This window comes from Procambarus clarkii, chromosome 14 (assembly GCF_040958095.1).
Source record: "Procambarus clarkii isolate CNS0578487 chromosome 14, FALCON_Pclarkii_2.0, whole genome shotgun sequence".
Lineage (NCBI taxonomy): Eukaryota > Metazoa > Arthropoda > Malacostraca > Decapoda > Cambaridae > Procambarus > Procambarus clarkii.
In genome coordinates, this window is record NC_091163.1 from 36994322 (window position 1) to 37008466 (window position 14145).

At 47.9% G+C, this 14145-nt stretch overlaps 1 protein-coding gene across 6 annotated transcripts in view; it reads right to left on the reverse strand.

Annotated features, from left to right (window-relative positions):
• The window catches only part of Scm (Polycomb protein Scm), a 79392-nt gene that overhangs the window by 28633 nt on the left and 36614 nt on the right, over nt 1-14145 (reverse strand). For all 6 annotated transcript variants that reach the window (XM_045762433.2, XM_045762441.2, XM_045762468.2 and 3 more), the window contains exons 8-11: nt 13239-13385; nt 4715-5494; nt 4380-4580; nt 3075-3254 (exon numbers count right to left, since the gene is read on the reverse strand). In XM_045762433.2, the coding sequence (XP_045618389.2) occupies nt 3075-3254; nt 4380-4580; nt 4715-5494; nt 13239-13385 (1308 nt within the window). The remainder of the gene's footprint in view (nt 1-3074; nt 3255-4379; nt 4581-4714; nt 5495-13238; nt 13386-14145) is intronic.

The window sequence follows — 14145 nt, forward strand, 5'->3', positions numbered from 1 at the left end:
GTTCGTCACTCGCTCCTCAACTCGAAGTCGAAACAACTGGCTGCAACCTGCGACTCAAGGCTACACACGCCCGAGGAAGGCCAGGAACGTTAACGAGATACCATGGAGCCAGGACCCTGTTCGACCTCCAAAAGCCCCGTGCCCGGATGTCAACCCAAGACATATTCCCCAAAACAGCAGCCAAACGAGTGGGGGAGGGGGGGGGATGAGTGGGAAAATGGAGTGGCAAACGGAGAGGGCCCAGAGAGGACCTCTTGACTCAGGTATTATGACCAGTGAGGGTGGACTGTGACAAATGGGAGGGATGACCAAAGGGAGGGGGAGAGGGGAGAAGCCATGGACTGAGCACAAGATCATTACAAGCTGTCTAACTCCCAGGAACCTATTTACTGCTAGGTAACAGGGGCATCAGGGTTAAAGAAACATTTTGCCCATTTGTCTACCCCCTCCACCGGGGATCGAACCCAGAACCTCAGGACTAAAAATCCCAAGCGCTGTCCACCCAGCTGTCAGGCAGTTGGACATACAATGCTCCAAATCACATGTGTAATTCTATAGGCCATTGCTCCTCATGCCTTTCTGAGGGGGCCAGGTTCTGGCTCGTGGTCCCCAGTAGGCCTAAGAACTTAAATTAATTCACACTGACTGATGGCAAAGTCTAATATATCCATATCAGCTTGGATAGCTCCGGAGAGCCAAAGGGGCAGCCCCCCCCCCCAGAAAGGAATTTCAACTTTGAGACACCTTTAAAAATATCAGTTTGACCGATTCTCACCATTTTTACATATTATATGCAAAGTTCTTTGTTCTAAGGAATTCTAAGGATTGTTTAGTCATAAAGTCATAATGCTTGCAGTTATAAATTTGTTGCATCTAAATTTTGCACATATTTGGATGGCCACATTGAAAAAAATGTTTTACAGTAAACTATACTCTCAACGAATATTGGTCCTTAGGTTAGAAACATGAACATTATATGCCATTTTCAGACCATAATGAATAAAATAAAAATTTGTGACAATTTATTATTTTTAAAGCTGATTTGAAATTGTTTTTTTTTAACTTTTTCTGTTCATGGTATGATGTTGATCCATTAGGACAAGTTTGAACATTTACCATGAAGCTATTATTCACACAAAAATTGAGTGTTTGAGGAAGTTTCAGTACACAGTCACCAGGCCCCCTTAAGGAGACCCTCTTGTATTTGGGAGTATCCCTTGTCTGCCATCGACCAGGGTTAGGCTCCCTTGTCTGCCATCGACCAGGGTTAGGCACCCACAAAGGTACACATCCTCACAAAAAAAAAAAAAAAACTGAACATTGAAATAGAACTGCCCAAAAGAAAACAAAGGCTACTAGCTAAGAAGCAGTTGTCATTCACCGCCACAACCGCAACATCTTCAACCGGCAACCATCTTCATCTTGTTCCAGCAACCACAGGAACAACCGTGGACATCTTCAAGACAAAACTGAACTGTTTTCTAAGAGAAGTTCCGAACCAGCCGGGCTGTGGTGGGTATGTGGACCTGCGGGCCGCTCCAAGCAACAGCCTGGTGGACCAAACTCTCACAAGTCGAGCCTGGCCTCGAGCCGGGCTTGGGGAGTAGAAGAACTCCCAGAACCCCATCAACCAGGTATCAAGCAGGTGGCCACTGCGCAGCATGTCCGTGCAGCCCTTCCCTCCCCGGGAGGAGGAGGGTGATCCCCCAGACCCACACACTGGCCCCCTCACACCTCAGTTTGGAGGCTGAGCATCAAAAACGAAACCGCCAATCGGAGGGAGGGAGGGTGCCAGGGAGCCTCTCACCCAGAAAAAGGTGTTTCATTACATTCAGCGCTGGTTTTTTATGGGGAGCCCCTTCAGCTCCCTGGAGCTACATAATCAAAAGTAAGTAAAAATAGGGACTTACTCGGGAGGCGGCCGCACCATGCGGATCAAATCGAAGACGAGACAACTGGCTGCAAACTGTGACCCAAAGCCACACACAAAAAACTGGGACCAGGAACATTTACCAATTAACAGGCGGCCAGGACCCTGTTCGGCCTCCAAAACCCCTGTGCCCGAGTGTCAGCTCATGACATGTTGTCAAACAAAGCAGTAAAGGCAGCATACTTACAAATGTCGTAGGCGGGTTCATTGTCTGAACCCGCGGTTCAGACAATGAACCTCCTAAGCACAGTCCAAAGAACTGTGCTAACTGTAGAGCCCCGAATGACCCGAACCCTCCGCAGCGAAGACCAGACCGCCCCAAACTCCCGTATCACACTGTGAGCCCAACGGAATGGCTGAGCCCACCATCCCAGGCCAGCCTAGTGAGCATGGGTTAAAAAAAAAACAACAACAAAAAAAAACACCCCAGAGATGATGCGTATGGGAACACAACGAGCGAGGGTTCAGAGAGCCGCCAAGGCACCGAACCCTGAAAACCCCAAAGAGAAAGCCGGCAATGCAGCAACCGACACAAGGCCCACTGGGTTCGAACCCAGCGGTAGCGATAGAGGCGGACGGGATGTCCCAAAAGGAACCAGAACAGGTGCCGAAGCCCAACCCGACGGGTAAACCAGCACAGCGAAGTGCAAACTCCCACACAACTGCTCAGGCGACCGCCGAGTGACCCGGGACCGCCCCAGGAATAGCAGAAGGCGAGACTGCAACCTCCAAAACGCCGCGGAGCCTACCGAGATAGTTTAACGATTTTTCAATTGTTTGTTTAGAATGTTGAGGGAGTTTCTTGACTGTTTAGAGGCTGTGATCTCATTTCTAACCAAGCAGTGTTCTATTTTGTTTCGCTGATTTTATAGGTGTCTTCTCTTGGTGGTGGCAGACATGAATAAATTTACACCAAATATTTCATACATGCCACTGCTCCCTGTGCCTCTCTGAGTGGGCCAAGTTTTGGCTCGTGGTCCCCGGAAGGACAAATATGAACTCCGCAATCGATGGCACTATATCAGCATGGTAGCTTCAGGGAGCAACAAAGAGCTTTCCCCAGAAAAATAAAATACCTTGACAATTATTCCAATTAAGACGGTCATTTCTCCAAATATTATTTAATTCAAACAGAGACATTTACCTCTTTTGAACTGCGCAGGACTCTGGCGTGCACATTTTGTACATTGGCTCACTGGTTGTTGGGTGTAAAAATTTTCACAGCACATGAGATCTTCGAAGAGCGTTTCCAACACACTCCAAAAGTCCTCCACCTTATCTAAAGACGGAAGGCGGTGCGTCTCTGGCTCACCATCTACAGCAGCTGCAAAAGAAAGTATTAAAATATGGTAACCAATGTCCTGAATAAAGATAAGATTTCAATAGTATGACAAATATGTTGATAAATTTTAAACCACTTATTAAATGGATAATTGCAACCATATTTTTAACTGAAATCTATCAAATCCATTACGCTAATATAATGCATAATCATGAATACTCACTAATTACTCATCTAATTTGATCTATGCCAACAGATAGATGGATCCTCCCATTCTAAGTGCATGTATTTATTGTCTCTCAAATAAAAATGTTAACATTAATTGGCAACCAACTCATAGACTATTTAACATTATATTCAATAACCTCCTAAATATATTATACCTGTATTACTGTTTGATCAAGATTCATATTTACATTATGCTTGTTTTGGTGCAGTTTTCCCTCAATGGTGGTTTACTGCTTTGTTTCTGTTGTTAGTTTACACCACCAACTTACCTTTACCTTGACTGCTCTCAGGTAGACTACCGGGATTCATGAGACTTGGTGTGGTGGATGCAAGGTATGGACGTTGACAAGGTCGGATCTTTGTGGGAGCAAGTCAAAGATAATCTAAAAAAAACCAGCTTTGAATGTAATGAAACACCAATTTCTGGGCGAGACCTGGAGGCTCCTCGGAGCTATCCAGGATGGTATGGATGTATTAGATTTCTGGCATCAACGTGGGTGGAGTTCTAGGCCTAGCGGGAACCATGAGCCAGAACCTGGCCCCCTCAGAGAGGCACGACCATTCATTCATTATAGCTATATATATACTACCCATCCATAGTAGCTATATGTACTAACCATTCATTATAGCTATATGTACTATCCATCCATAGTAGCTATATGTACTATCTGTTCATAGTATCTGTATGTAGAGCAGTGTATATTCAAGAGGTCCAAACTATCAGTAAAGATGCCAATACAAGAGCAAAGAGACCTAAGATGGGTAGATGGGTAGAGCAAAGAGACCTAAGATGTCAAAGGTATGGGATTCACCCAGGATCTTATCAAGGAAGAAGGATGCTGGTGTGCAGAACTGAAGAGTATAGTACATGCAATCATTACACACAACCACCCATTTAATTATTGAAGCTCTGTCACTTCGTCTCGCTGCGCTACGTACTTTTGATAATGACTTTGCCATTTCCGTGAGGTAGTAGGGAAGTAACGGTCCGAGGATCTGGCGAAGCATCCACAAGAGCTTGTACGGACTCCCGCACGACACGGTTCAGACTGCCGGGGCCAAACTGCAGCGGAAGTTCTCCCACTCGGCCGCTGTCCAGGTACGGACCGCACGTACACCCGTGATTAACATGCACAATGACTGAAACACAAATTATCGACGTATGCATTAAACCGTTCTAACTGGCCATTTATTTAATAGTCTTTCAGACATTTACAACTTTGGCAAATACTTAAAAATGTTAAATGCTTGTCAAAAGCAGCACAGGAACTTACCTGAGGCACTTAATTTATGGACAGTTGAGGTATCAGGTTCAGTCACTGTAATATTTTGAGTATGGTGAAGCTGAATTGGTTTTGTCGACTCTTGTTTAACAGCACCTGGCACGGCCGAACCCGTACTGCTGCTGGACCCCAAAGATGAGGTTACTGGTTTGTGAGAGGATGACACCGACGGAGAAGTTGGTGGTTCGGGCGATACGGGTGCTGAAGGTAATGAGTGAGTCGGATTAATGGTAGATGAACTTATGGTTGCTACTGTACTGGTGCTACTGGTGGATGTCTCCGACTGACTAATAATGGCTGAGGTGGAATTGCTATCTGAACCCGCTGATCCTGCAGGGGTCTTCATGGGCGATGACGGCGATGATGACGACGACGACGATGCTGATGACGACGACGTTGATGATGCTGACGACGACGACGACGATGGTTTGGATGACGACGGTTTAGAGGGCAATGCTTTGCTTGATGAAGATAAAAGTTTAACTGTTGATGATGAAGATGATTTGTTAGCTGGTGTTTTAGTAGTTGATGATGGCTTGGCAACTGATGAACTTTGTGACTTGGAGGGAGTTGATTGGTGACTTAGGGTGGGACTGACGGGAGGCGGGGAAGGCGTCCGGTGCCTGCTGCGGCTCCCAGACTTAGTAGGTGAAGTTTCTGAACATGACGGGCTCTTCTCTGGGACTATTTCTGAGGACTTAGATGATGGTCCTGCCAGAGGAGGTGGAATATTTAACACGCGAGCCTTGTACCGGCTGCTCGGAGGACCCCCTGGAATGCAAAGAAAGAAATATATTAATATTTAACAAAAACAGACTCCCAAAAGACAAATAACATAATACAAATATTATGCACAGTAGAGCCCTGGTAAAGCTTTGGTTCCTTAACAAAGGAAACTTTACAATTAAACATTTGGAATGTAAAGAATTCAAGTCAGGGTGAAGCAAAGTTTTTGTCTAATATATTTTTAAACAAAGTATTACTTAGTATTACTTCTAACAAACTATTTTCTATTCAGTATTTGTTAGACAATAATTAACTAATATCAAAGTAAGATAAAAGAGCACAAAGATCCTAATACTTGGTGATTTTCACCCCAGGGAAGTAGACTGGTCAAGAGAGGCTCCACACTGTGGAGATGAGACATGGCAGGCAAGACTGTGGACACTACGCACACTTCCTGTGGCAGCACGTCAACGACCCGCCAAGAGAAAGAGAAGGGATCTACCAGCTGTTCAAGACCTGGTGTTTACCCAAAATTAAGATTATGTATAGAAATTAATATATATAATGAGCCACTGGGAGCCAGTGACCACTGTGTTATTGCATTTGATTACATTGTAGAACTGAAAAGAGAGAGTTGTAAACAGGATAATACAGAAGATTGATAATTCAGTTGCAAGAGAGAGATTACAGAAGAGGAGACTTAAAGAGGGTTAGGGTTTATCTACACAAAGTTCAATGGGAGACATAAATGGAAGAAAATTCAGCAAATGACGTGATGGAACTCATAACACAGAAAAGAAAAGAAGCAATGGAACAGTTCATACCCCTCAGGAGGAAAGTGGACTAGAGGAGAACAGCAAATCCGTGGTTCAATAGATAGTGTAAAGATGAAAAGGAGAAGACAAAAAATCAGCATTGAATGTAACGAAACTCCAACTTCTGGGAGAGACCTGGAGGCTCTCCGGAGCTATACCGGGCTGATGTGTATTTATCAGACTGTGACAACAGTCAATTGATGGAGTTCTAGCCTACCGAGGACCACGAGCCAGAACCTGGCCCCCACAAAGAGGCATGGGGAGCAATGGCCTATAGAAACCCCCGTGTGGTTGGAAGGATTCTTTGTCTGCCATCGACCGGGTCTGGCACCCAGAATGGTAAGCATCTCAAAACATACCCCTATTCTGGTGAAAATATTGCTACAAAAACCGAACAAGTAAATAGAACTCCCCCTAAAAGAAACGAGCAAAGAGCATGACGTCACATGTCGCAGCGCTGCTGTCTGCACAGCTCCCCGTTCCCCGGGAAGGGGAAGGGGGAGCCCCAGAACCCCCTCGCCGGCTATCCATCCGTAAGTTCTGAGGCTTGATGTCAAAACACACGAAAAGCCGCCAACCAAAGGGAGGGAGGAAGGGATGTCGGGGAGCCTCCGGGTCACACCCAGAAAATGGCCTTTCATTACATTCAACGCTGGTTTTCTGGGGAGGAGCCCCGTCGGCTCCCTGGAGCTAACTACCCACAAAGGAAAACAATAGGGACTTACCTGGGAGGCGGTCGCTGCTCACTCCTGTACTCGAAGTTGAGACAACTGGCTGCAACCGCCGACCCATAGCGGCACAGGCCCGACTGGGCCCTGGAATGTTCACGAGGTAACAAGCAGCCAGGACTCTGTTCGACCGTCAAAAGCCCAGTGCCCGAATGTCTGCCCAGGACATGTTGCCAAAGATGGCAGCAAGACCAGCGAACTTATGAGCGTCATGGGCACAGGGATAGACCGCAGGCTGGCTAGCCTTAATTCTGCAGACCCGCGAACAGGTTAGAAGGGAAAGCGGATCAACCCAAAGCACATCCCCCAGACACAGGAGCCGTGGCGCGCAAATAACGGCAAAGGCCCGCAACCAGACACATAACATGATGTACCCCTGGCCGAACCAACCTAGCATCAACAACCCAGAGACCCCTCCGGAAAGCAGCAGTCTCATTTTTTGCCAGAAAAGAAGGAGACACAAAGAAAAGAAGAACCATAACGAAGACCGAAACAGCAGAAATCCCCACACCAGAGGAGAGCGTGAAGCTCCCCCACTCGACCCCCTGAGGCCAACGCCAACAGAAAAAGGGTGTTGGAGAAACAATCCTGAACCGAAGGGACCACAACAAACCGAGGAGAAGACAGAAAAGCGAGCACTCTGTCCAATGACCAGGCCAGCTCTGGGGGCGCATGAGCAGGCCGGAGGTGAAACAACGCACGAGACAGTTTGTGAAATGGCGCAGAAGTAACATCAATACCGAAAGCAAGCTGAAGCGGCTCCACCAGCGCCGCACGATACGAGGCGATAGTGTTCGGCATAAGATGATGGTCCTGAAACAACCAAGAGAGAAAGAACAACACCACCCTAACAGAAAGCGAAGTACAACGACGAAGACGTAAAAAGAACCGGAAGGATCGCCAGGAAACTTCATACTGCCGCCGAGAAGAAGCCTGTAGGTGGGACACCAACAAGGAAGCCACCTGATCACCATAAAGATGATGATAAACTTGAGTCAAAAAGACCATACGCGAAGACTTGAGGAGAAGATCGAACCATCCACGTGACGCTCGGGTCTGATCTGCTGGAAGAGGCGGAACCGCGGGAAAACCTCCGGGTTCAGACACCGAGCAAGCAGTGCCTGAAACTAAGGCTGGGCCGGCCACCACGGGGCCACGAGGACTACTCTCTCTTGGTAAGTCTCCAAGCGAATCCAGAACTAGAGTAACAACTGAACCGGGGGAAAGAGGTACAGGTACCCCCACCTCGACCGACCCCGACGGCCCCACAGTCGGGGATGGGCGCCACATAAAGCGGAAAGGCGCCGCAACCAAGCCAACACAAAGAGGTCCACCTCGGGGCGTCTGAACGTCTGGCAGAGCTAACGGAAGGAGGCGCCGTCGACCGTCCATTCTGTGGAAAGGGGAACGAAACGATACTGGCTGTCAGCCAGGACGTTGGACACTTCCCGCACATTAACAGCCAGGAAATCCAAACACCAAGAACTCAGCAGACAAACTCAGCAGACTCGTCTGCTGAGTTCGGCCGATTCTGCTGCTGAATCGGCCTTGGCTTACTTGGTGCAGCCGAGTAAGCCAAACAGAAGGGGGCCCACTGGTTAGACCTAGAGGCATTGGCAGAAAGACCGGACTCGAATGCCTCTGTCGCTACACCGGAAGGGGCATCTCCCAAGACCGCCCGAGTCTCAAGACCATCTAACCCCTGCTCCGACTCCGAAACCCTCAGACGTTTCAGGGCCGGAAGCAGGGGAGGAGGGGGGAAGGAGGACCAGAACGAACCACAACAGGGAAAGGATGAGGGGGTGCGGACTGAACCAAGGTCAAAGTGACCCCCACCCCAAAGTCCAGGTCCCTATAGGCAAAACAGGGCAGCCTCGAGGCATCCGGGTGAGCAACCAACCTAACGCACTACAACAACCTAAAGCGCACATGCAACGCCTGCGCCGCCTGAACCCTTAGAACATCATCATTATATTGGGTAAACTGAGTCACTAGCAAGCAGCAGTACTCACAGGACTCCGGGTCGAAAGTATCACCGACCCAACAGGCAGCATGACGGAGGCAAAAACAGTGAGGGTCACCCTGAGTCAAGGGGACCGAGCAACCCTCGAACTCGCATGAAGCAAGGGGAAGGGACTCTGGGGACACATCCATTAGACCCACGCGTCCCCTTGGGGTTTACCAGGGTCCCGAGACGGAACTCATGCTCAGGGAATCCCAGGCAGTGTACTACTAACCGGCACCTAAAACTACCAAGCAACTGTCAAAAGCTGAATCCCAGGGACGTGTACACTCACAAGGACCTAGCAGGGAGCACCACCAGAAGAACCGTAACAGGTCATACACCAAGGGGCAAGGCAGACCCCTCTACAAGGCAAAAAGAAAAAGAAAAACAAAACCCCGCAAGAGGACAACGTACCCCAAGGAAAAGAGCCGGTCACTTTGAATAGTGAAAACAAGTTGCGCAGCACCCTGTGCCCTGTACCAGTGCAAACTGTCTCTTACCCTAAGGTAAACAAGGGAGACAAAACACCGAAGCACCCTACGGCCAGCCGAAAAACCGAGCAGTGAAACAGCCAACAGAGGCAGGACCCAAGGAACTTGTGGATGGTAACCCCAAGCCCCAAGGGCAGTACTTACAGGGCACCTAGGGAAGGTAACCCAAGGCGGATGCAGCCTGAGTACTGTAAAATAACTCCTGGCTCACACCTTTGGAAGACAGCCACCACACTCGAAGCGCCGTGCTAAAAAAACAACTGGAGCCAGAGCACACGACCTCTGCCTCTAGCATAAGCCTTAGAACTGATGGGTGGATAGCCAGCATGGGGGGTCTGGGGCTCCCTCTTCCCCCTCCTGGGGAGCGGGGAGCTGTGCAGACAGTAGCACAGCGAAGCGTGACGTCATGCTCGTTTGCTTGTTTCTTTTAGGGGAGTTCTATCCACTTGTTTGGTTTTTGTAGCAATATTTTCACCAGAATAGGGGGGTATGTTTTGGGATGGTTACCTTTCTGGGTGCCAGACCCGGTCGATGGTAGACATAGAATGCTTCCAACCACACGGGGGTTTCTATAGGCCATTGCTCCCCTTGCCTCTCTGAGGGGGCCAGGTTCTGGCTCGTGGTCCCCAAGAGGCCCACAGAACTCCATACACATGACTGATGCCAAAGTTTGACATTAGCATATCAGCCTAGTAAGCTCCGGAAAGCCGACAGGGCTTCCCCCAGAAAGACCAGACATAAAGAGTGGAGAAAATCGAACGAGCCATATACCGGACCGGACTGGACCAATCTCCTGAAAGAGGCGGAGTTGAGGGAAGACCCTCAGGGTTCTGACACTGAGCAAGCAGCGCCTGAAACCAAGGTTGGGCTGGCCACCAAGGAGCCAAGAGGACTACTCTCCCCTGGTAAGTCTCCAAGCAAGCCAAGACCTGGAGCAACAACTGAACCAGTGGGGTAAGAGGTACAGGTAACCCTACCTCAACCAGTCCAGCCGAAAGGCATCGACACCCGACGGTCTCACAGTCGGAGCAGGGTGCCACATATACTAGAAGATGCCTCGACCAGGTCGATGCGAAGAGGTCCGCCTCCAGGCACCCAAACGTCTGGCAGAGCGAACAGAAAGAGTCAGCATCGACCGTCCATTCCGTGGACAGGGGAATGAACTGGGACAGGCCGTCCGCCTGGACACCCCTGGATATGAACCACCAGGAGAGCCAAACCCTAAGAGCTCAACAGATGAGTCACCTGAAGCGACCAGCCCTAAAGAGCCAAGGACCGCATAGAACCTTCGCGGTTCAGACAATGAACCAGAGGAGCAGTCCAAAGGAGTCAGATTATCAATCTGAAAGCGACGCGAACCCTCTGATGGGAAAGCCACACTGCCGCAAAATTCAGCACTGTGCTCTAAGCCCAACGGAAGGACGGACCCCACCGACCCTGGCCTGCCTGATGATCACTGGTCACAAAGCCCCTGTGTAGAGATAACGCATCCGTGAACACATCGAGCGAAGACTTGGGTAGGCGCCATGGCACTGAAACCCGAAAAACCCGAAGAGGAAGCCGGCGATGCAGCAGTCGACGCAAAAGCCTAGGGGCCCAAAACCAGCAATCGTGAGAGCAGCAGATGGGATGTTCCCGAAGGAACCAGAGCAGCCACCGAAGCCAGATCCGACCCAATGAGTAGACCAGCATGGCGAAGTTCAGACGAAAGACAGAAAACCTCCAGAAAGAAGGAGTTGAGGAACCCAAGGGAACCCGGAACCGAACCCGGGGAGGAGCTGACCCCAAATTATATTCATACAGGGAAGGGTGGTAAGAAAACCCCTTCACCGGTCCTCGACCAGGCCTCCTGTTTGTTGCACATTCCCAGGAAGCAGCCCGAAGCAGCTGTCTAACTCCAAGGTACCTATTTACTGCTAGGTGAACAGGAGCATCATGGTGAAAGAAACTTTGCCCATTTGTTTCTGCCTCCACCAGGGATCAAAGCTGGAACCTCAGGACTATGAATCCCGAGCGCTGTCCATTAAGCTGTCAGGCCCCACCTTCCTTAGAACAAAATAGTATATATGAGTGAAGATGATGTTTTCTGCATATATGTACACATATATGCTTGTGTGTACACCCCCTTTTTCCCAAGACATGACAATGTGCGCAGTACAGTGGTTAACCAGGGTGGCTGGCTGATCATTATAATCACTTTATCCAGAGAACGGCCTGCTCTTTGGAATCCAAAAATGGTTTGTTTTGACTCGCTGGCTTTGTGGTTGCCTTCCCCGGTGAGGTGGCAAAAATATATTGTCACTGCTGGGCCTCTGTGAGGGAACCAGGTTCTGGCTTTGGTTCCCGGTAGAACTATACAACTCCACAGCTGATGCAACCTAACAGATGATACCATCTTAGCTTATAGTAGCCTCAGGGAGCTACAATAGGCTACCCCCCAGAAAGGTGAGCCAAAAAGGAGGAAGCCTGAAGGTCCACAACAAATGCTAACCAGTCTCTAATCCTTGGATGAAGCAGGACAAGCCAGAACACGTCACGGGGGTCCAGCGACGTGTTCCCCCAGGAACATGCCCAAAAACACGGAAAAATTTACCCAGGAAAAATGGGTAAATTTTTCATAAGGTAATGTTTGTCAATATAGTAAGCAAATATTCTTTATGTATAAATAACCCAACCTACAAATATGAAATGAAAGTGATGACATTTGGTTCATCCTTGACCTTTATCAAGTCACTACAGTACTTGGTAATGGTTTAGGAAGGACCACATCCTTGACCTTTGTCAAGTCACTACAGTACTTGGTAATGGTTTAGGAAGGACCACATCCTTGACCTTTATCAAGTCACTACAGTACTTGGTAATGGTTTAGGAAGGACCACATCCTTGACCTTTGTCAAGTGACTACAGTACTTGGTAATGGTTTAGGAAGGACCACATCCTTGACCTTTGTCAAGTGACTACAGTACTTGGTAATGGTTTAGGAAGGACCACATCCTTGACCTTTGTCAAGTCACTACAGTACTTGGTAATGGTTTAGGAAGGACCACATCCTTGACCTTTATCAAGTCACTACAGTACTTGGTAATGGTTTAGGAAGGACCACATCCTTGACCTTTATCAAGTCACTACAGTACTTGGTAATGGTTTAGGAAGGACCACATCCTTGACCTTTATCAAGTCACTACAGTACTTGGTAATGGTTTAGGAAGGACCACATCCTTGACCTTTATCAAGTCACTACAGTACTTGGTAATGGTTTAGGAAGGACCACATCCTTGACCTTTATCAAGTCACTACAGTACTTGGTAATGGTTTAGGAAGGACCACATCCTTGACCTTTATCAAGTCACTACAGTACTTGGTAATGGTTTAGGAAGGACCACATCCTTGACCTTTATCAAGTCACTACAGTACTTGGTAATGGTTTAGGAAGGACCACATCCTTGACCTTTATCAAGTCACTACAGTACTTGGTAATGGTTTAGGAAGGACCACAGTTTCATAACATATATATTTACGTATGCAACAATGATCACAAAAACACTGCTCAAAGTATGCTGAAAAACCACATTGAAAAAACAGAACATTGTGAATACATTTTCAGCCAGTATAGGCCTCCTTAGAGCAGGATAGAATATGAGTAAAGATGTGGTTTTTCTGCATGTATGTACACATGTGTGGGTTGGGTCATTTGTTTCAGCCACATTATTTGTGACCCATTTTCTGCAGCCTTATTATATTTGCACTTACACATCTGTCCTGGAGGTTGTAAGGGATGGCCAGACATGGCACACCAACCAACTGGAAAGATGTCCCGAGAGTCATACCGGCACCAGTAGTCAAACGCTCCTCGCCACCCATCGAAGGTCACGTGGATCATGTCACCGTTCACCGCACCTTCACAAACACAAAATGTCATTAAACACAATATCAAATTTAAATCTTCTTTAATTTAATGAGAACAATTAACTATGAACTTTAAATGGCCAATTTCTGAAGATCCCTCTATCCCATCTATTCTCCCCTGAGCTTACCTCAAGGCAACTATGCACTACATTATTATGTGTATATTAATTGCCTAAGAGTAGTTACAGGATGAGAACTACATTCTTACATTCTTGTAAAGCCACTAGTACGTGTAGCGTTTCAGGCAGGTCCTTAACCCTAATTTCCCCGGAATACGACCCCGCCGAATCATTTAACAACCAGGTACTCATTCACTGCTGGGTGAACAGAGGCTACAGTTAAGGATTGGTGCCCGGTCAATCCTCCCCGGCCAGGATTCGAACCCAAGGCAAGGCGCTTGCGAAACGCCAGGCGAGTATCTTACCACTGCGCCACGGAGACTATGCTCATGGTGTTTCCATCTTCCCATTACTCTTACACTTAAGAGTACTGGGAGTACTGGGAAGTACTCTGTCATATGATGATTTGATACTACTAATGGCTTTGGCCTCAACTGTCTTCTCACTTAACTTGTTCCAACATTCTACTACTGTGTTATCAAAAGCGAACTTCTGTATGTTTTCTCTACATCCTTGTTTCCTTAACTTGAATCTATGACCTCTTGTTCTTGAAGTTGCATGTTTAAAAAACTCCTCCTTGTCTATTTTGTTAATCTGCTTGCTACCTGTTTGATGGGGTTCTGGATGCAGTT